The 19,308-nt window shown below is 50.6% G+C and overlaps 8 protein-coding genes across 8 annotated transcripts; all 8 read left to right on the top strand.

The window, feature by feature from the left end:
- Positions 1-1,906: 1,906 nt before the first annotated feature.
- On the top strand, positions 1,907-2,698 carry EJ05DRAFT_57646 (uncharacterized protein). Its single transcript, XM_033749772.1, has one exon. The coding sequence runs from the start codon at positions 2,143-2,145 to the stop codon at positions 2,578-2,580; it is 438 nt and encodes a 145-aa protein (XP_033599615.1). The 5' UTR covers positions 1,907-2,142; the 3' UTR covers positions 2,581-2,698.
- On the top strand, positions 2,699-3,494 carry EJ05DRAFT_57650 (uncharacterized protein). Its single transcript, XM_033749773.1, has 2 exons — positions 2,699-3,042; positions 3,183-3,494. The coding sequence occupies exons 1-2, from the start codon at positions 2,817-2,819 to the stop codon at positions 3,377-3,379; spliced, it is 423 nt and encodes a 140-aa protein (XP_033599614.1). The 5' UTR covers positions 2,699-2,816; the 3' UTR covers positions 3,380-3,494.
- A 1,026-nt stretch (positions 3,495-4,520) lies between these two features.
- On the top strand, positions 4,521-7,473 carry EJ05DRAFT_501692 (uncharacterized protein; the record flags this gene model as incomplete). The annotated part of the gene is made up of 4 exons (XM_033747143.1): positions 4,521-4,934; positions 5,157-5,254; positions 5,307-6,077; positions 6,135-7,473. The coding sequence occupies 4 exons, from the start codon at positions 4,521-4,523 to the stop codon at positions 7,471-7,473; spliced, it is 2,622 nt and encodes an 873-aa protein (XP_033599613.1).
- A 1,970-nt stretch (positions 7,474-9,443) lies between these two features.
- EJ05DRAFT_487132 (uncharacterized protein) lies at positions 9,444-10,164 on the top strand (the record flags this gene model as incomplete). The annotated part of the gene is made up of 3 exons (XM_033745592.1): positions 9,444-9,502; positions 9,589-9,788; positions 9,965-10,164. 3 exons carry the CDS (start codon positions 9,444-9,446, stop codon positions 10,162-10,164), a joined length of 459 nt encoding a protein of 152 aa, XP_033599612.1.
- Positions 10,165-10,560: 396 nt separating this feature from the next.
- EJ05DRAFT_440809 (glutamate decarboxylase) lies at positions 10,561-12,385 on the top strand (the record flags this gene model as incomplete). Its single annotated transcript, XM_033741950.1, has 6 exons — positions 10,561-10,817; positions 10,872-10,899; positions 10,952-11,014; positions 11,063-11,153; positions 11,202-11,571; positions 11,620-12,385. The coding sequence occupies 6 exons, from the start codon at positions 10,561-10,563 to the stop codon at positions 12,383-12,385; spliced, it is 1,575 nt and encodes a 524-aa protein (XP_033599611.1).
- Positions 12,386-13,134: 749 nt separating this feature from the next.
- EJ05DRAFT_477377 (uncharacterized protein) lies at positions 13,135-14,397 on the top strand. Its single transcript, XM_033744236.1, has 2 exons — positions 13,135-13,501; positions 13,571-14,397. Exons 1-2 carry the CDS (start codon positions 13,468-13,470, stop codon positions 14,203-14,205), a joined length of 669 nt encoding a protein of 222 aa, XP_033599610.1. The 5' UTR covers positions 13,135-13,467; the 3' UTR covers positions 14,206-14,397.
- Positions 14,398-14,450: 53 nt separating this feature from the next.
- EJ05DRAFT_57597 (uncharacterized protein) lies at positions 14,451-15,635 on the top strand. Its single transcript, XM_033749771.1, has 3 exons — positions 14,451-14,741; positions 14,797-15,359; positions 15,452-15,635. The coding sequence occupies exons 1-3, from the start codon at positions 14,582-14,584 to the stop codon at positions 15,488-15,490; spliced, it is 762 nt and encodes a 253-aa protein (XP_033599609.1). The 5' UTR covers positions 14,451-14,581; the 3' UTR covers positions 15,491-15,635.
- A 1,096-nt stretch (positions 15,636-16,731) lies between these two features.
- EJ05DRAFT_539215 (uncharacterized protein) lies at positions 16,732-19,260 on the top strand. Its single transcript, XM_033749504.1, has 3 exons — positions 16,732-17,260; positions 17,307-18,888; positions 18,934-19,260. The coding sequence occupies exons 1-3, from the start codon at positions 16,919-16,921 to the stop codon at positions 19,092-19,094; spliced, it is 2,085 nt and encodes a 694-aa protein (XP_033599608.1). The 5' UTR covers positions 16,732-16,918; the 3' UTR covers positions 19,095-19,260.
- Positions 19,261-19,308: the final 48 nt, after the last annotated feature.

Here is a 19,308-nt window from a genome sequence, read left to right as displayed (position 1 = left end):
ACTACACTGACTCGAGCCCTTATGACTCTAGCGGAATCAGGTATCAACTCCGTGGTGGAGCCACCATGACTGCTTTTCACAGCTAACCAGTCGTTCAGCCCAGGACACGAGTATGGCGTACAATGCAGTACGTCCACCTGTCGCTACGTGATGGGCTCTGCGTCCCGATGCCTGGACGACGGTCTTCATGCCTCGGAGGAACCATGAATTCTCACGCGTTTCAGCATGTTTGCAGGATGCCTTATTCACACTGTTATTGTCCGTCACATGTCGTGGCTCGTCGACACGCAATAGATGGGGGATTGTAGTGCCATGCGGCCCGCGGCTTCAAGCATCAGACTCGCCGGTCGCACGTAAGTGTCCGAGGGCTGAGGGCCCAGCCAATTCCGGGCCATTTTCAAGACTAGACAACGTGTATAGGCAAGCACATGGCGACGGGAAGGTCGAAGTGTTGTGCACTTGCAAATCCCCATTCCATTGCATTTTGAGACTATCCTAGTCAGACGAAGGGTCACGCCACAACAAACATATCTGGAAAACATACATGAAAGGCCTGTGTCCGGAGGTCGTTCTGTAGATCACTGGGCAAGCATCGATGATGTATCTTTCATCCTGGCAGATCGGCGCTCGGCCGAAGCAAGACCTATCAATAGACGGAACTTGCCAGACGAGATTGTGCAAGCGTCTAGTGTGTGAAGCAAAAGCAAGCCTTCTTATGAGCGCCAGAATATAGGAGAGACGATCCAGGATCCAAATTGACCTTCAACTGTCACTGTGCCGCGGGAGGATTCTGGAAGACATCAAATCACCCTGATTCGGGAGCGTCTAACAAGGGTAACGTGGATGGAAGGCAACAACAAGGAACCGGCTCAAAGTATTTCGGTAGCCATCCGATGCCGTCGCGGCAAGCGGATCACCCTTAGATCCGTGCTGTCTGGTACGGGTACGTGGAGAGGGGTCTAGCCCGTGCAGCATACAGTGTGCGACTGTTGTCTAGTCATGATACTGGACGTCTGTCCTGGTCTCTCATATAAACGCTAGAAGGACAACACACCCCTTCGACGATCTGTGCATCTGACGCGTCGATATCTCGGAATACCATCATCCTGCTGCTTGATGCCTACAATAGGCAAGTCGATGCTTCATGACCACATAGACATTCGCACGTCAGTCCAGTCAGGCCAGGTAGCCTGCATCTGCCGAAGTCTGAAAAGCGAGGAATGTCAAACGTAGAAACCGCTTTAGGAACTGTGCTTCTTCGCTGCACGCATTTCCTGGCTATGACAAGATCTCAAGTATTGAAGCGTCATCTCGTACGAGTGGAATGATTGCTCGCCGTAACTCAAACACATGAATGTGTATGGAGACTGTAATTATGGAGCAAAGTCATGGCTTGTGGTTCATAGCGCTCAAGCCTCTGCTCTAAGTGCTAGCAGACACTGGAAAACTGGAGCCTGCCAAGCTATATGACTATGGTGCTGTTGACGTGGAGAGGTTGCGTGAGGATGCAAACTCCAGCTTGTATCTTACTTAGTGTGCAGAAGATGGCGCTGAGGACATTTCGCTTAAAGAGGCGGATCAACAGGCGCACTAGGGCTGGGAGACAGTTGGACTTGGCTTCTGGTCCCTGGCGATGACTGGCGTGACCGGCGGCGGCGGTTAAATGCGAGACTCCTCGTGTCCTCGTGCTCTGCTCCGGGGGGGCGCGGGTCGGAGAGAGGGAAAGGGGGGGGGGGATTGGGGTGGGTTGTGGATGGGGATTGGGCCCTCATAAGTCGCTGCTCCTCAGGGCCGAATAACGTGGCCTGGCTGCGGCGAATAGCGGAGATTGCCCTGGGTCATATTACTGCCGGCAGCCCTATTTCGCCTACTCAACAACTTTTTATCCTGTCTTGATGCTGCGTGTCTCTAAGCTCATCCAAGAGGGCCTGCATCGCAGCCGGCCTTTCGTATAAAAATCCACGCTCACGCATCGAAAAATTGGAATGCTCTTTCTCAATTGTCTGTGCCTTGTAGTTCCCCTTCAATCTTAGCAAGAGTATCCACTGATAGACATGGCCAACCGCTGATCCATGGGAATTACCGAAGATGGTCCTGTTATAACTTATAACCGCCTCAAGCGTATCTGGTGGAGATGGTGGGATGACGGCCGAGCAGAGTGGATTCCAGTTTCCCTTTACAGCGTTCCCTGCAACTCTCGCCCATACCCTTGCCCGCTCTACGACTGCTAATGCGCTCTCGATGAGTGCAGAGCTCGCTTTCTGCCCCTGTGCCGGCTGTCGACATCAGTCGCAGTCTGTCGTTGGTCGCCGAATCCAGCGTGCTGCCGCAGTGGGCAAGGAAGCAGGCACATGCGATGTGATCGTACGTGCATTCCGCCAATGCGGAGTGGAGGCATCTTCACTGGTATTATTATTATTAGTAATGATGCCCGTCGGCTCTCCAGACTCTAGCTTTGCCTCCTTGGGGCAACGCATGGCTCGGAGCCGTACCGAGGCCTACATCGCGAACCCGACTACTTCGCATGAGAAGTCGTTGGAGATGGTGAAACGTGTGGCAGTAATGAATAGTGGATCGTGAATCGTGTGTTGTGCATTCAGACGATGCTGGGGTGGAAAAGATTCGTCACACAGAAATACGCTTAGTGGTAATAATTAGGGAAATGAAGGATTGGGAAAGCGCTGTTGATGCCTGAAAGTATGAATGGTAAAACCTACAGCGTGTGCCTTAGCCCGGAGTAATGGCGGCCGTCCTTAGGCTGCAACTGACCTGCATCCACGCCACATGCACTCACAGAACTCGAACGATGCATAAGCATGAGATTGTTCTTGGCTTTGGTACGATTTGAGCGAAGAACACGCATTCGCGCAGATACTTGGTGTGCTAGTCAATCCATGATCCAAGTCCCTTTCAAGCCTATCTACTTCCTCTGTACGTCAGCAATGAAATGCCTGATATCGGTGCAAGTGCTGTTTCTTGTATGTTTTCTCTGTACGATATCTATATTTCTATATAATAGGTGTTCGGTAGTAAGATCGACAGGCAAGTCCCGCTCGGGCGACGCGCTGCCGGATCGGTTGAAACGAAACGATTCCTTCGTTATGCACATCCAGCCGTCCCCCTCCCCCTTCCCCCGTGCGAAAAAAGGGATCCACCAGCGGAAATGCTAAGTAGAGCCTTAGGTCGACATGTCACAGAACTCGGATGTTCCGCCGGTAGTAATCCCCAATCGTGCATACAACTCCTGCCAAGACAAACAGGTCTCAGAACGCGGAAGCTTCGATGGTCTGTCCATCAGGCGAAGATACACGTCTTGCAGCCCAGTATCAAGAACAGCAATGCTGGAAGGTGTACCAGTTCATGTGGCGTCTATGTGTGAAGCCTTTCTTGATCATGTTGTCATGGCCGTCACAGAAAGAGCACGGTCGTGGGGTTATCTATTTACAGCCCTATCCCGATATCCCTTTTCCTCCCCCCTCCCCCCTGCTGTCCCTGCTACGTTGTGGCGCGTGAAAGATCCAGAGACGCCACAAACATGTACGATCACCCTTGTGTAGTTTCCGTACTTTTTGCATGCTGGTCACCCTCGCTTAACCATACTTGACGGGAGGGCTACTTGGCTGACCTCTTATTTTTGTTATTATTTCCTTTATACTCAGTGACGCTTTTTATTACTGGGCCAATGAATTGACACTACACTGCCGCAGTCTGCGTCACTTCTACGTACTTTGCAAGCCCAACTATCCCACTCTACTCCCTTAAGCCTTGTCGAACCTTCCTCAGCAGGTAACTAGATTAGAGACAGGTGTGGTATGCTTGTGCAACTTCATTCGTCCTTCTCACATACATACTGTTTGCTTCCGTACGATCAAGGCTCTGCTAAAAAAGGCTGATGTCCATTCAATTGACCATACCATAATCTATCCAACACGCCGTATTCTGGACAGCACTTTTTGATCTTGGATCTATGAAACGACATCTACATCTGCCGTTCTACGCCCGTCTAAACAGACCAAAGAAGAACCCTGCCTGTTCTCCCTGCATTACCTTCCGGACCGTCCTCCATTCGGTCAAATCCGGCATCATTCGGTTCTGGTCGCAATAGTGTTGATCAGCTTGCACCACTCACAGGTCATTCTGCCCGGGCGTCGGTGGAGTTTGGACTGTTGTGCACTCCACCTCAATCACTTTGCCTCACCGACTTCTAGTCTTCTACATCCCAGCCATCTGGTCGTCTCCGCGCTGCCGCCGGTACCTGCAACTAATCTTAGTCCAACCGCGATCCCGCCGTTCTGTCTGAGATCCCCTGGTCTCTCGTGTTTGGCTCCACTAATCCACCGCACTGGCCTCAAGTCATGCTCTGAAAAGATCTTACTTCTAATTGGCCTCGCCCCCTCAACGTTCCCGAGCCTCTCCAGACCTCTGGTAAAGGGTTGCACGTTCGGTTGCTACCGAACAGCGTCCTTGAATGATACCTGGACGGCCGATATCTTCTGTTGTCGTTCCTCTGAAACTTCAACATGGATGGACCAGCAAATCCATTCGGTCGCAACTCCCACCATCGTCCAACTCCGAGTCATGATTCTTCGACAGACACTTCCCATCCTTCGCCTCAGTCATTGATACGACCTCCACCACCTGGGATGTTTGCTCCCAGTCTTCCTCCGCCACCTCCGCCCCATCAGCATCCCATTCCGCGCTCTCCAGGCAACATTGGCACTCCACAGTATCTTCATCAATATGGAGCCCTATCGATGTCGGGCAGCGCCGGTTCTGGGGCATTGCAGGATCATATTCCTCCTGGAGAAGCACCATTTCCTGGCTCAGGAATCTCACAGACCCACCTTGCAGCAAGTCTTTCCGCCCAGAAAAGAGCATATCGCCAGAGACGGAAGGACCCCAGCTGCGATGCCTGTCGCGAACGCAAAGTCAAAGTAAGTACCTAAGTATTATACCCACTCCTCAAATCTGCTCTTCGTACTTCTGCTGCGAGTTTGGCAGTTTGAAGAATTCGTGCTTTGATTTTGCTTCTTTGTATTGCACCTCTGGGCCTTTGCAAATACATTGGCTGTTTGCCACTATATCTGATGGTCGTAGCCCACACATTAGAGCCGTGTCACTTGTAAAATGTCGGACGAGGACTAATATTTCCACAGTGCGACGCTACAGAGACGTCGAGCTGTTCAGAATGCCATCAACGTGGTGTCAAATGCCAGTTTACGAAAGAGACGAATCGCCGGATGTCGTCAATAAAGTAAGTATTCTGACATAAAGGACAAAGCAAGCACTGATCATTTGCGATGTAGACAGGTGCAAGACCTTCATACCCAGCTTGAGGCAGCAAAGAGTGAAATAATTGAGCTAAAGCGTACCTCAAATGGACGTGGTTCAGACAGTTCTGAAGCACTAGAGCTGCCGGATGTGGCAGTGGTCAAACCTCGACGAGCGACACAGTCTTCACCACCACAGAATCTTGCTCACGTCCAAAGGAATGCGCGTATATGGGGACATGGAATCTACAAACCTCCTGCACCAAATCGACAGGGCGTTGCAAACTTCGCTTTTTATCAGCATTCTCCTCCTCCGTTACCTCCTAGATTGACAGTCGACCGTCTGATCGGGCACTATTATGCTTCGATTCACGCAATTACGCCTGCAATCGATTTTCAAGAGCTTCTTAAGGATCTTGACAAGGCCTACCATAGCGCTTATCATCATCGAATGTCTCATATCTGGCTGGCACTCGTATTCGCAGTTCTGGGATGTGGATGCTTGCACAGAGTAGACGGCAGTGCAAAGTCTGTTCAACAGGACTCTGATGGTCAACGATACATTGATGAGGCAGCTAAGGCTTTTTCTTCATGGACTGACGACTTCACTCTGGACCATGCCCGGATAGCACTCCTTTTGAGCATATACATGCATGAGATTGGCCTCAAGACGGCCGCCTCGACGTGGCTGGCGACAGCAGTGAGAGTGGCTGTGGAACTAGGATTACATCGGCAGGATGAGTCGCTTGTGGCGGCTAGTGTTGATGAATCATGGCGCGTGTGGTGGTCAATCTACACATGGGACAGGTCAGTGTGCAATTCGACGAACCTAGCTATGAAGCACGCTAACAGTAGACCACACAGACTACAATGTCTTGAGATTGGTCGACCTCTGCTAATCAGCGACGATGAATGTAACGTAATATTTCCAAAGTCATTCGACGATCGTTTCGTGGTTCCGCCACATGTCGACATTTTCGTTACTCCGCGAGACATATCGTTTTGGAACTACACAATGCTGACCTGGGTGGTTCGTTTCGTGGGACAATTAAGAAAGACATTGGTCAAAAGACACACCTCGATCGACGCAAAAACGTTGCATGAGTATGACGATTACTTCAACCAAATCCTGTCGAAGATGCCACCCCCTTTCCAAGCCCGCTCCGCCACCTATCTAGATCCGTCTTCGTTATTCCCAGCCCTGAGTCTTCAAAGCGCGCGACTCAGCCTGTATCGACTGAATATTTCCTCCAAGCAATATGGCGAACGACTCGACGCACTTAGCAGATGCCAAAGCGTAGCATTAGACACGGTCGACTACATTAGACGCTCCCAGAGCGGGTCACCACACGGCTCTCCAGGCGCCATACAAGCATACATGCGACAATGGGCCAAACAACTAGCAGATGCAGCCCCAAGCATGCTATGTACACACCTCTGGCGATGCACCCTGCTCCTCTGCTTCAATCTCGACTTCGAAAACGCGTTGATCTGCCTCGAAGCAAGCACCGCCATTGGCGACATCCACCCAATCAACATCGCCTGTGGCCGCAACATCTGGTTCTTTCTTGGCATGCTCCCGGACCGACTATCACCAGGCCATCGGATGGACCAGGACGAAGAAATGCTTGCCTACGCCGCCGCAGACATGCAAGCCAACCCAGACACCGCATGGATCTGGATAGACCAAGAATCAAACCCGCGCTTCACCGCGCCCCCTCCGCCTCCGCCGCAAGCAGACTCTGCATCTATCGACACCCACCACCACCATCACCACCACAACCACCCACGCTCCACCGCCCTCCTCTCAGACACCGAAATCAAAGAATGGAAGGGCTGGGACAAGCTCATGGCCAAGATGCGCGACCTCCAAGCCCAGAAACGCGCGCTGGACGTTGCTACCGCCGCCGCCGCTGCTGTTCACGCCGTCCCGAGACTGCATACGCGCCCGCTCGACGCCGCCGAATCGCCCGTCATCCCTCTCCATCCCCCGTCCGCAACGTACTATTCACCGGCACATAACCCGCACAAACGTCTCCATCTCGAACCCCCGGTGTCCACCACCGCCGCTGCAGTCGTCGTGCCGAAACAATCCGCACCCACACCCGTATCTGCAAGCACGCCCCTGACGCAGCAGTCACCCATTTCCTCGACAACAAGCCCGAGCACAGCCTCCCGCATCAGTATTGCGAATATCATCTAATTCTCGCTCCTTCTTGTATGATTTGTTCACCGCGGCCCCCCGCCTCAACCCCTTTTTTTTGCACTGTACGTTTTCAATTCTCATGATACCCCGCCGCTTTGGGCGAACTCGGGCTAGAATATATTCTTTTTTCTTTGACTTATGAGTGGGCTGGATGGATGGATGGATGAGTGCATTTTTGGCGTTCGGGATGTGCGGTGCTGGAAAAAGAGGGAGCAGAGAGAGAGATGGACAGAGCGGAAGAGGGGAAAGGACTGGCATTGCGAGGCGTTGTTCTCTGTCAAAGAGTGTGATATGAACATATAAGCTTTAATCACGCGGTGTGTCAAGCTCCCAAAAAATTGACGATGGTGATGGTGACGCTGGAACTATATACCATTATAGCTACCTATGCAAGATATATACGTATGTATGTGTATAGTGTATGGAGCCATGTATGCAGCATGTGGCATGATGAATGAGAAACACGAGTACAGCGCAGCGTATAGCGAATGCTATGCTGAGCATCACATAGTCAAACTTAGAAAAGCTACGGCACTAGGAAAATGTACTGGGGACATGTCAGGCGCATTTCAAGCAGGCAGCGAAGTGTCCCTGGATTAATGATCCCCCTCACTGTACATCTCCAGGCGACCTTATGGGAAACAGAAGGGGGCTGTTAGGGGTGTCCTGCGTGCGCACTGCTCTACTGTCTTCGGTTCGCAAGGTATAGTGCTGCACTATACATACAACACATCGTATATATTCTCTCCGCGGTACGTGACTGTCTGTGCAAATGTAGATGTAGACGCAGAAGCAGAAGCAGAAGCGAAAGCAGCCACTGTAGAACAAGACAATGCAGAATACGAAGAATACGTATTAAACAAACATGCAAAACAAAGCTTATACAAGCTAACCTACAAGCTGAACAAGCGTAATTAAAAATCCACGTGGCTAATTACCCCAGCCGGTTCAAGGAGAAATAGGCATGCCGCCAGCTGCAGCCTCACTTTTTTCTTTTTCTGAAAGGGGAGGGAATAGACTTGACTTTCTAAGCGAAATACCTATGCAGATATTATTCGGTCGAGTCATGGTATACGAGAAGTACTTGGATCTGCATAGCATGACTCAAGAAGGAAGGGGCTCTGTGAGATAATAAATGAAGGATGGATGGATCGCAAGGAGGGAAGGAAGCGGAATTTGCCATGCGAAGGATGGATCAGGATGAGGATCAGGATCAGGATCGACGCCATGAGGGGGTTGAAACTGGCTTATGCATGTTGGGGCACGAGGGAAGGGCTTGTGCTTTGGTGGAGAGTTAGGATGTTTATATTATCTGGTATGTTGGTATGTGAGGATATGTGGGGAGTGTGAGGACTGAGAGGTGTCTGTGTAGTGTTCTGTTGACGTGAGGGTCCGTGATAGCTGTCGTATGGATGTCGGCCTAATAACGCTTAACCCCTCGACGCGTATTTCATTACGAAGCCTACTCAGGTTCCCTGTAGGTAAGATAGGTCATTTCGAAAGTTGATGTCTAACCAGGGAAAACTTTAGTGCCTACTCGGGATTAGCGTCCACCTTTCTACACGACTACCTGTGAATATGTAATGACGCCATAACATGGCCTGGTATGAGCGGCAGAAGTGCATAGGTATTAGTGGATTCGAGAATAGGTGCTGAGGACGTAGACGTGCTGTCCCTGAGCCGCCCGGATCGCATCCCGGTGTTAGCGCGCGTGGAAAAGCATTAGCGTTTATGGCGCATTCACTCAGGCGCACCCCGGGGCTTTGGGACGTAGTCCTGGTGAGCCGCGGGACTCCGAGACTGCGTTTCGACGTCCGTCACTCGGGGAGGTCTGTGTTCGCGTCTACGTCTACGTCTGTGTCAGTGTCTGTGAAGGTTTCGGACGGACCGGATCGAGCGTCGCGGCATTTAGGCCGCCCGCAGTACACCAGCAGCGGTCCATTGAACGTTAGGGGCAGCGGGCTGAGATGCTTATGCTTGTGCCAACTGGGGCGGGACCATGGAATGGCGGTGTGGAAGTCGTGAGGTGTGTAGATTCCTGCGAGGATTTCACTCGTACCACTGCTAGGGCAGTATGAATGGCTACGTGGCGATAACTTCACGACTTCTCAGCCTTGAAGCCGTGTTCAAATTGATCAGAGTGTTCTTCAGACGTGCTGTGCTGAAAGCTGTCTGCATCTGCGTCTGCATCCGCGTCTGCATTGCACGGCTCCGTCAGATCTGTGCCTCGTCCTCGCAGTATTCCCTCTTCCTCTCGGTACTCCCTCTATCTCGCAAGCTCAGCATAAAGACAGGACCACGTCGAGTTGGAGGTGCGTTATAAAGACCACAAGCTGGCTTACCATCAGCACCATCAGTAGGCCACGCATGCCCCGGGCCAATGGGTGCGAGCAAAACTCTCCTGGTGCAATGCCACATCTTACATTAGCGTGCCAGGCATGCACTCGACGGCCCTATCTCAGATGCCGGAATACTGAGTGAGGTATAGCTGTGGTACTCGTGCGTCTGAAACCTTTGTGCCTGAAGGGCGAGAACGAGCATGGGTGGTGCCGCAGCAGTGCGTTCTCTCTCTCTAGGTGCTATGACGATGAGTACCGGGTATATCGTAACATCGTCCAATGTACGCAGTGGGCAAGCGTTCGATTCGTTAGGCACGACGAGTCCGCTGGAGGCTTAGGAAGTATGTAAGGACATATAAATAAACCCCATGCCGCAAGGTGAGGAGGAAGTAAAAGCTGGGGATGGATGCAGGTGGTGTGTAGATGTTGCAGGGAGCTAAAAAGCTTGAATTTGGGGAAAGCTGAGCTTGAAAGCGTCTGGGCAGCCTTTCAGTACCAACTGAGCAGTCACCCCCGCTAATCATCCACGTCGTACCTTCCCACGTTGCCTGTCTTCCAGCCGTGCCACCATTGCCGGCTTCAGCTCGAGATTCCCCCACCATTTGATAAAGAGTCTATCCTACTCCCTCCCCTCTTACACTCTTGACTCTACCTGTGTCTCTTCTACAGCCCTCATACCTTCCGACTATACATTTCTATCTATTCTATTTTCAATTCACGTCGAATTCGACCTACAGCTGCTGCAATGGTCCATCTTGCCCGTGTCTCTCGATCTCAGGACAATGATGTCGACCCGAATCTCAAGGCCTTGAAGGACAAGCTTGGCGAGCTGAAGTTCGATATTGACGACGAGGAGGATACCTATGATACCTCCGTATACGGCTCCAAGTGGGCTGGCAAGGATCTCCCAAAGACTGAAATGCCTGAGAGGGAGATGCCGCGCGAGGTCGCCTACCGTATGATCAAGGATGACCTTAGCTTGGATGGAACACCCACTCTAAAGTAAGTGCGAGACTCTGTGAAGCTTCAATGGCACCTCGCTAATCCATTGTGCAGCTTGGCCAGTTTTGTCACTACATACATGGTAGGCAATGGTGACTACAGAACTCCTGGAGCTGTCCTTACGAGAGACGTAGGAAGAAGAAGCCGAGAAGCTCATGACGGAGGCCTTCCCGAAAAACTTCATAGACTACGAAGAGGTGCGTTGTCTCTCTGTGTGAAGTCTTCCTAGCTAATTGATGCCATAGTATCCTGTTTCTGCCGACATTCAGAACCGCTGCGTTTCCATGATCGCCAAGCTTTACAATGTCCCTGACGAGCCAGGGTCTGCCCCTATGGGTATGTGTGCATGACTCAGTCTCGGAAATAAGTAGTAACATTCTGCAGGCACGAGCACTGTTGGTAGCTCCGAAGCTATCATGTTGGCTGTCCTAGCCATGAAGAAAGTCTGGGTGGCGAAGAGGAAGGCTGAGGGCAAGCCTTTCGACCGACCCAACCTCGTTATGAACTCTGCCGTCCAGGTCTGCTGGGAGAAAGCCGCAAGATACTTTGATGTGGAGGAGAAGTACTCTTTCTGTACCGAAGACCGATATGTCATCGATCCTGTCGAGGCTGTTGACCTCGTTGACGAGAACACAATTGGTATTTGCACTATTCTTGGTACAACGTACACGGGTGAATACGAAGATACCAAAGCTATCAATGATCTTCTTATTGAGAGAGGCATGGATACTCCAATCCACGTAGACGCAGCCTCGTAAGACCCTTAATCCTCCCCGCTACAGACCTAGCTAACAATTCCCAGGGGAGGTTTCGTAGCGCCTTTCGTCAACCCCGAGTTCGAATGGGACTTCCGTCTTGAGCGTGTCGTATCAATCAACGTGTCTGGTCACAAATACGGTCTCGTCTACCCCGGCGTAGGCTGGGTCGTCTGGCGTGACCCCAAGTACCTGCCCAAGGAACTGGTCTTTAACATCAATTACCTTGGTGCCGATCAAGCCTCCTTCACTCTGAACTTCTCCCGAGGCGCGTCCCAAATCATCGGCCAATACTACCAAATGATCCGTCTCGGCAAGCACGGTTACCGCGCCATCATGTGCAATCTTACTCGCACAGCTGAATACCTCGCGACAGCCCTCGACCATCTTGGATTCATCATCATGTCCGCTCGTCGTGGCGAGGGTCTCCCTCTCGTAGCTTTCCGTATCGACCCAAAGAAGGGTAAGCTATACGACGAATTCGCCATTGCTCACCAGCTGCGCGAGCGCGGCTGGGTAGTACCTGCATACACCATGGCACCGCACTCGGAGCAGCTCAAGCTTATGCGTGTTGTCGTACGAGAGGATTTCTCGAGGTCTCGCTGTGACAGCCTGATCACCGACATCAAGCTCGCATGCCAGGTGCTGGACGAGCTAGATTCCAAGAAGGTCCAGGAGCACCAAAACCACATTGCGCGTACCACCATCCGCGCGTGGCAGAAGTTTGGCATCACCAGCAAGCCAAATAACCACTACGCTGATGAAGAGCACTCGCTACAAGGCAAGACCGGCAAGACACACGCGCCATGCTAAGGTCCTGGGCTCCCGTGGCTGGCGAGAGGAAGAAAGGAAGCGAGGTGATACACGAAGTAATGACTGCATGAATTGGCATAGTACAAATGCATTGGATATACAGAACTACTGGATCAGATGGTGGGCAGCGATTGAACTAGACCTGCATCTTGCGATTCAGCGTAGTGCGCGTCTATCGGAACGAATAGATGTTATTCCTATCCTGAGATCAACGGACTAACTGATATTTGTGTGACACGATATGGTGTGATGTGATGTGACATTTTTGTCAGTCAGCATTATGGACAGCAAGCTCACATCTGCATGCATACCTCTTAAAGGGACAACATGCGGTGAAGATTGCAAGTAGTTAATTTGAGAGAACAGTGCCGTTGTGTCCCCCGGTCTACCCTAGAGGCCTCCATGTCCGAGTCTCGCCTTCCGATCCTGATAGTTTTACAGTCACTTGAGGAGGTGGACAGGTATATCATCGTCATGATGGTGGATGAGCGAGATATAAAGCTAAAGAGAGGCTGTGAGACGATCTGTGTAGTTGGTGAGAAATGAAAAGAAACATGTCTATATTAGAGACGGAGTACTTCCATTCTCATCCTGTAGACATTTCGATCTGACTCCTGTGGTTTCTGGTATACGCTTGCTGCGCACTAATAGATAAGACTGAGAATGACTAAAACGGGTCCTACTCAAGCCTCGGGAGTCACGAGATTAGGGGTTACGACCGCCCGCATCTTACATCTGAGTATGTGCCATGGTAGGCGAGTGGAGAAAGCTGAACCCAGCACTTTTTGCTTAGAGAAAGGTCATCTGGGCTCGTTTTCAGGCTTATGTTGGGTAAGAGCAAGGCCAAATTTTCTTACTAAGAAGTATGTGGATTTCGTTCAGCCTCAGGCTTTTTCTGTGGAGACGTTGTTTGTCGAGACGCCTGCATGGTTGGGTCATTTCATTTCATGTCCACTGTCTCGTTGTACTCACAGCTCTAACCGATGTGAATGACTGATACTCTCATGATAGAATAGATAAGAACGTATGAACGTCAGCCACTTTACACATCTGATTCAAAATAATTGCGCTCGACGGCCAATATGACAACTATCACGATTGAAGAGGGCGGAAAGGGTAGGAAGCTTCCTTATTATTCTATGTCGGTACTAAATGTTCCACCACATGATTGCTGACAGTCTCCAGAGTTTGCGGGCCCTGCTGGCCGAACTCTTTCGAAGTGCTTCAACGACGATCCTGTGATTCGTTTCATTGTGCATACTCTGCCTGAACCCCGGCGTCTGGCCTATCTCCCCAAACTCTTCGATACATTTGCACATGCTGGCGCAATCAATGGTGCAACGTTCTACTCTGCCAACTCGTGGCAGTCTGCTGTGATCCTGATGCCTCCGGGGTCCTCCCTTGACGGACCGCTTACAGTCATCAGAGCCGGTTTTCTAAGTGTTCTTTGGCATGCAGGACTCGATGGTGCGAAGCGTATGCTTTGGGAATATACGCCTATCCTGGACGCAGTGAAAGCGAGAGCTCTGGGCAAGGAGGATTATTTCTATGTCTTTTTTGTGGGGACTCTGGAGGAGCATCGAGGGAAAGGTCTGGCGGCAGCACAGATGAGGAGAGTACAGACCGTGGCTCGCGAGGCCGGAAAGCCTGTTTGGCTAGAGGCTACGACAAAGAAGAGCTGCATGTTATATAGGAAGCTTGGCTGGCAGGTGACAGAGGAGGTGATCCTGGGCAAGAACGTGGTCGACACGCAAGGCTTTCAGAAAGATGGAGGAGAGGGTGTAAAGATCTGGGGGATGTTGTGGAAGCCTAAAAAGTGAGCAGCACACATGTCTCTGTTCGTCTGGGTTGCCCTTTGGCATCTATGTATGTGGATGAATTTCCTTAGCTCGTCGTCCTCAGTTCTCTAAGTCCTCCCTTTACGGGCACTGTTCCTCACATGTGCTTGGCGTCCCTAAACACAACTACTCACACTAGAGCTCGGGAACATTTTAGGAACAACGTGAACGAACAGCTAGTGTCAAAACAACAGATTTGACACTGTGGTCAATAACACGTCCACACGCGACTCTCTGTTGCCTTGGCTACCTGATTTTGTACACACATCATGAAAAATATTGCAATTCCAGCATCCCTATCCCCAAACCACACACTTTCTTTAGTCTCACATCCGTTTCTCCTGTCGTTGCTCGAATCATGTTGCGTATACACAAAGATAAACGGCAACCAGCCACCAATTCTCTCTTCGACATCATCAATTTGGATGATTACAAGCCCAAGCTGTATCAGCAGTACATTCGCATGTCCGCTCTGAATCAGACGAAGCTGAATCAAGCTGATCAGCGCAACTTGAAAGGTCATCTGGTCATCTTCTGGCACATTTACTTATACGTACGCTAACATACATGAAGCATTGAGCACTACAGTACCTCCATTGCTGTTCAGAGCCTACTCGCTAGAAGGCGCAAAAAGAACAAAGGGGTTTTGTAGCCCAGAGTTCTTTCGTCCGCCTACAGACATGAATACTAACAAGTATTGCTACGATTCTCTTTTTGATATGCCCATCGAGGAAGTAAAAGTGATGGGAGGTAACCATCTAATGTGGAAGGATCGAAACGACGATCAGTTCATCAGCTGGTCACGATCCATGCTTTTCGCCATCGAGCACGCACTTGGCCGGTCACGAAAAGGTCAAAGCCAGTGTTATATCTCTGCGATGGAGACCAGCCAAGCACAAACCACTTGCACTAATACCAGAAAAGACGAACAGAAAGCCGAATTCTTCTGGGCCACCGATGTTATGAACGCTTACAAGATTCGGGATTGGCAAGGCTGGCAGAACTTTGACCACAGCGGCTTGCATCCACGCAAACTTACTCACGAAGTGTTGTCGGTTGGCGTCATTCAGGTCAATGACCATACGAAGTACAACCATGTCGACCTACAAGACTTGATCAACTGTGGACTGTTTAAGGTATATCCGGAGTTCTGTATCCCGCGTAGCTCCCATCCTAAGTATACGGAGCATAAGAGTACCGGCCTGTATGAACGACTCACGTATATCAGGAATACGAATTTCCCGCGCCGTGGAGCGTTGAGTCCTGAATATATTTGCGAAAAGGATCTGCCTTGGGAGTCTCGCTACTACCAGGAAGTTCCTGAGATCCCGACCGAAGACCTTTGTTTCGCCTTCCAAGCGGCACTCCTGTTTCGCAATCAAGATCGTGAATATAACTGTCGGAAAGTTTCATATAGACAAGACGTTCCATCAATCCACCTATTCCTTCATTTTCTCTCTTTGAGGAGAAGACGAAGATGTGGTAATGCTGAGTTTGCTCGTGGTGTCAAAAAGTATTGGACAGGTGAGTTCCTTATGTTTTGAGTTCCTAATATATGTACTCATTTCCACAAAGCCAGCGACCTCAAGGAACATATCTACAGAGGCATGAACCAAGTTGCTGATAACTTGCCTGAGAGTATGCAGTACCTCGACTTGGTCAGAGAAGCCTGTGCCATCCTCGGGGTCACACCCATTCCCCCAAGCATCGTCAAGCTTGGCTGTGGCCGGAAGATGGCAGAACTTTACCGTGCTGAGGACGAAGCGCTGAATGCCGAAACTGATGAGAATCGCAAGCCCAGGCCTTACCTTGTTCACGATCTTTCTACAGGTGAGAAGAGACTTCCTGGTGGAGGCACACCGAGATACGGACAGCGAAAGAAGGGGAAGTCGTCGGAGTGGTTAGTGACAGATTGACCTACACTATTTCATCGCACCGGCGCTTCGAGGAACCTATCCTGCAAGCAATCCTTCGACTGTTCGCTGCTAGCACGTGAGCCTTCTCATCGTCAAGAGCCCCGTGGGGTCTATCCTGATATGTTGGAATTGCTATGGTTTGGCTGTCAAGGCTGACAGTTTGTTGCGGTAATAGTTGTGGCATACTTGGTCCCTCATATTGTAGAACACCTTTTGATATTTCTCCCAATTGGAAGGTCCTTAGTAGTCATATATGGCGGGTGATGCTCTTTGCAGCTTGCTCTTTGGACAGAAACTCTTGTGTTACTGTGCATATACTTCGGTTGGTTCTTAGAAGCTCTACGTCCTGGTAGCAAATCATGGATACTATATGAATGCAAGTGAAAAATTAAAAAATGTCTATGGAATCCATGACTTTACTTGGTGTTCCACGCAACTGACTCTACCCTGGAGATATTCCGTGTTTGTGTGGCCATAATCCTTGAGTGATAGTTCATATTCCTGCCTAAGGCATTCAGGGGCACGGCCCATGTCCTATCCCAATACTGCCTTGCGCTACCGCCCAGAATAACATGCTGATCGAAACCGTGTTCTTTCCGAAGCCACACTGACCCGTCAACTCTCGCACTTTCGGAGTTCCCAACTATTCAGCAGATGACATCTGGTACCATATGATTCGACTGTACCTGAGAATTTGAACCTTGATTCTGTGGCCTCTGGACACATAGAATTCATCCCCGTCTATCTGGCCTTGAGCGCCAGGATCCCGCTCGCTCAAGATGTCTACGGACTATAATTACGATGACCAAGCGCAGTTCTTCCCGTACTTCATTCTCACAATCTCTGCTCTGGTCGCCATACCCACGACATACTCGGTTCTGAAACCCAGCAAAGAACTTGCTGATACCGCAACTCGCATCGAGCCCACCGCCAAAGTCAAATACCAAGATGTGATTGAGGGGCATCGGAAAGTGGAGAAGAGGAAGGAGTTGAAGACCAAGCGCATATGGACTGCTGTATTGGCATGGTCTATGATCGCATACATGTTCTACCTGATAATGGTAACAGCCAGAACAGCTCTCAAAATCTGGGATCCGTATGATGTTTTGGGCGTCGCAAGGGTATGTAACAAGACGTGCAGATGAGCGACTGCTAATAAATTCCTAGAGCGCAACAGAGAAACAAATCAAGTCCCATTATCGCAGACTTTCCCTTACCTATCACCCCGACAAAGCTCAGCCTGATGCGTCGAAGAACACGACCATCGAGAGCATCAATGAACAATGGGTCGAAATGACAAAGGCATTCAAGGCACTTACTGACGAAGAGATCCGCAACAACTATCTCCAATACGGTCACCCCGACGGCAAACAAAGCTTCAGCATGGGCATTGCGCTACCGAAATTCATTGTGTCTGACGGAAACGGCAAATATGTATTACTTATCTATGGTCTACTGCTTGGTGTCCTGCTTCCGTACTTTGTCGGCCGATGGTGGTATGGGCAACAGAAGCGGACGCGAGACAAAGTGCTTGTTGCCAGTGCTGGTCATCTGTTCAAGGAGTATGACCATGAGATCACCGAAGGAGGGGTGATCAATGCTTTGAGCAGCGGTCAAGAATACCAGGACATGCTGGAAGGGAGCAAAGCCGACCATGGAATCTCAAAACTGGAGCAGCGAATCCTGGCACCTGGGCAATTTCCGGCCACCGCCGCCGGTCTTAGCTTGAAAGACCGCAAGAAGCTTGAGGAATTGGACGAGGGAGCTCGCAGAAAGGCGCTCGCTTTACTCTGGGCATATCTTGGACGAATTGAGCTTGACGATAAGGAGCTTGTTTCTGAGCAATACCAGGTTGCACCTACGGCTCGTCTTCTTAATCAGTCGTTCGTATCTATCGCTCTCGCATATATGAACACAGCACCCTTACTCGCCGCATATCATGCATCGCAGCACATTATCCAGGCGATCCCCCCCGGTGGATCACCTCTTCTGCAGCTTCCTTACTTCACGCCCGATGTCGTTAGATCCATAGAAGGCGCAGAGTCACGTACTCATTTGACAGTTCAGGGACTCTTGGAGCTATCGGATGCAGAACGTCGGATAAGGTGTGTGAGCTCTGGCGCGTTGTCCAAGGAGCAGTACAATACCTCCATGGCGGTTGCTTCACAGTTACCGCTTCTCAAGGTCGAAAGTGCGTTCTTCAAGGTCGTAGGAGAACGGTTTATCACCCCGAGCAGTTTGGTACAATTTGTGGTGAAGGCTCGTTTTGTTCCGCCAGGCAAGAAAGACCTCCCACCGGTCGATCCAAAGGAGTTGGAGGATCCCGATCCTGTTGAGGGTGACCTTGATGCGCTCCATGGAAGGAAGAAGGAGGACAAAGAGGCGGAAGCCGGAAAGCCCATCCAGCCACCTCTCGCCTATGCGCCATATTTTGCCCAAGACCATGCCCCTCAGTGGCATGTTTTCTTGGCCGACAGCAAACAAGGCAAGATTGTCGTCCCTCCGTTCTCGTTCTCAACATTCAACAAGCCTCTCTTTGACAAGATGGGTGAGCCCTCCTACGCGATACAAACGCTGAAGATGCAATTCGGCGCCCCTCCACAGGTTGGTCGCTACACATTTACGATGAATCTTGTCTGCGATAGCTATATCGGAATGGACACAAGGCAAGAAGTCACTTTGGTTATCGATGAGGCGTCTAAGGCTCAAGATATTGTCGAGGAAGAAGACATTAGCGAACCGGAAGAAGGCAAGTACATGACCCTGGATTTTGCGGCTTGACTAACTTATGCAGACTCGATAGCAGGCCAAGTGAGCGCCCTCAAGGGTGATCACGTACCGCGGAAGAAGAAGCCTGCTGCAGCTACCGCCGAGGATTCTGACGACGAGAGCGGTACAGACGAGGAAGACGATGTTAGCGAGACGGATACCGATACTGATACGGACGATGAATAAATATCTATACCTAGGATTGTACAGGTATACATCTACTAGGCAGACATCCGTCTTTTACGCGGTGCATTGGGCGGCGTTGAAAGTCATTGACTGCATACTACCGTTGTTATTAGTGCAGTGAAACTTGAGTCACCAGTCTCGACAGAGCAAGGGCTGAGCAGCGTGGTGTCGAAATGTAGATATTAGTAGCAAGTCTTCATTGGACTACCATACG

This window comes from Pseudovirgaria hyperparasitica, assembly GCF_010093815.1.
Source record: "Pseudovirgaria hyperparasitica strain CBS 121739 unplaced genomic scaffold EJ05scaffold_10, whole genome shotgun sequence".
Taxonomy (NCBI): domain Eukaryota; kingdom Fungi; phylum Ascomycota; class Dothideomycetes; order Acrospermales; family Acrospermaceae; genus Pseudovirgaria; species Pseudovirgaria hyperparasitica.
This window is presented reverse-complemented; position numbering and strand designations above follow the sequence as displayed.

Excerpts from the sequence above, each read along its gene's own strand:
- EJ05DRAFT_57646 (XM_033749772.1), top strand. The coding sequence starts at position 2,143 with ATGACGGCCGAGCAGAGTGGATTCCAGTTTCCCTTTACAGCGTTCCCT.
- EJ05DRAFT_57650 (XM_033749773.1), top strand. The coding sequence starts at position 2,817 with ATGAGATTGTTCTTGGCTTTGGTACGATTTGAGCGAAGAACACGCATT. Across the intron at positions 3,043-3,182 it reads TTCGGTAGTAAGATCGACAG|GTCGACATGTCACAGAACTC; the intron begins GCAAGTCCCGCT and ends GTAGAGCCTTAG.
- EJ05DRAFT_477377 (XM_033744236.1), top strand. The coding sequence starts at position 13,468 with ATGACAACTATCACGATTGAAGAGGGCGGAAAGG. Across the intron at positions 13,502-13,570 it reads GATTGAAGAGGGCGGAAAGG|AGTTTGCGGGCCCTGCTGGC; the intron begins GTAGGAAGCTTC and ends GACAGTCTCCAG.
- EJ05DRAFT_57597 (XM_033749771.1), top strand. The coding sequence starts at position 14,582 with ATGTTGCGTATACACAAAGATAAACGGCAACCAGCCACCAATTCTCTC. Across the intron at positions 14,742-14,796 it reads TGATCAGCGCAACTTGAAAG|CATTGAGCACTACAGTACCT; the intron begins GTCATCTGGTCA and ends ACATACATGAAG. Across the intron at positions 15,360-15,451 it reads TCAACTGTGGACTGTTTAAG|GAATACGAATTTCCCGCGCC; the intron begins GTATATCCGGAG and ends CACGTATATCAG.
- EJ05DRAFT_539215 (XM_033749504.1), top strand. The coding sequence starts at position 16,919 with ATGTCTACGGACTATAATTACGATGACCAAGCGCAGTTCTTCCCGTAC. Across the intron at positions 17,261-17,306 it reads ATGTTTTGGGCGTCGCAAGG|AGCGCAACAGAGAAACAAAT; the intron begins GTATGTAACAAG and ends ATAAATTCCTAG. Across the intron at positions 18,889-18,933 it reads CATTAGCGAACCGGAAGAAG|ACTCGATAGCAGGCCAAGTG; the intron begins GCAAGTACATGA and ends TAACTTATGCAG.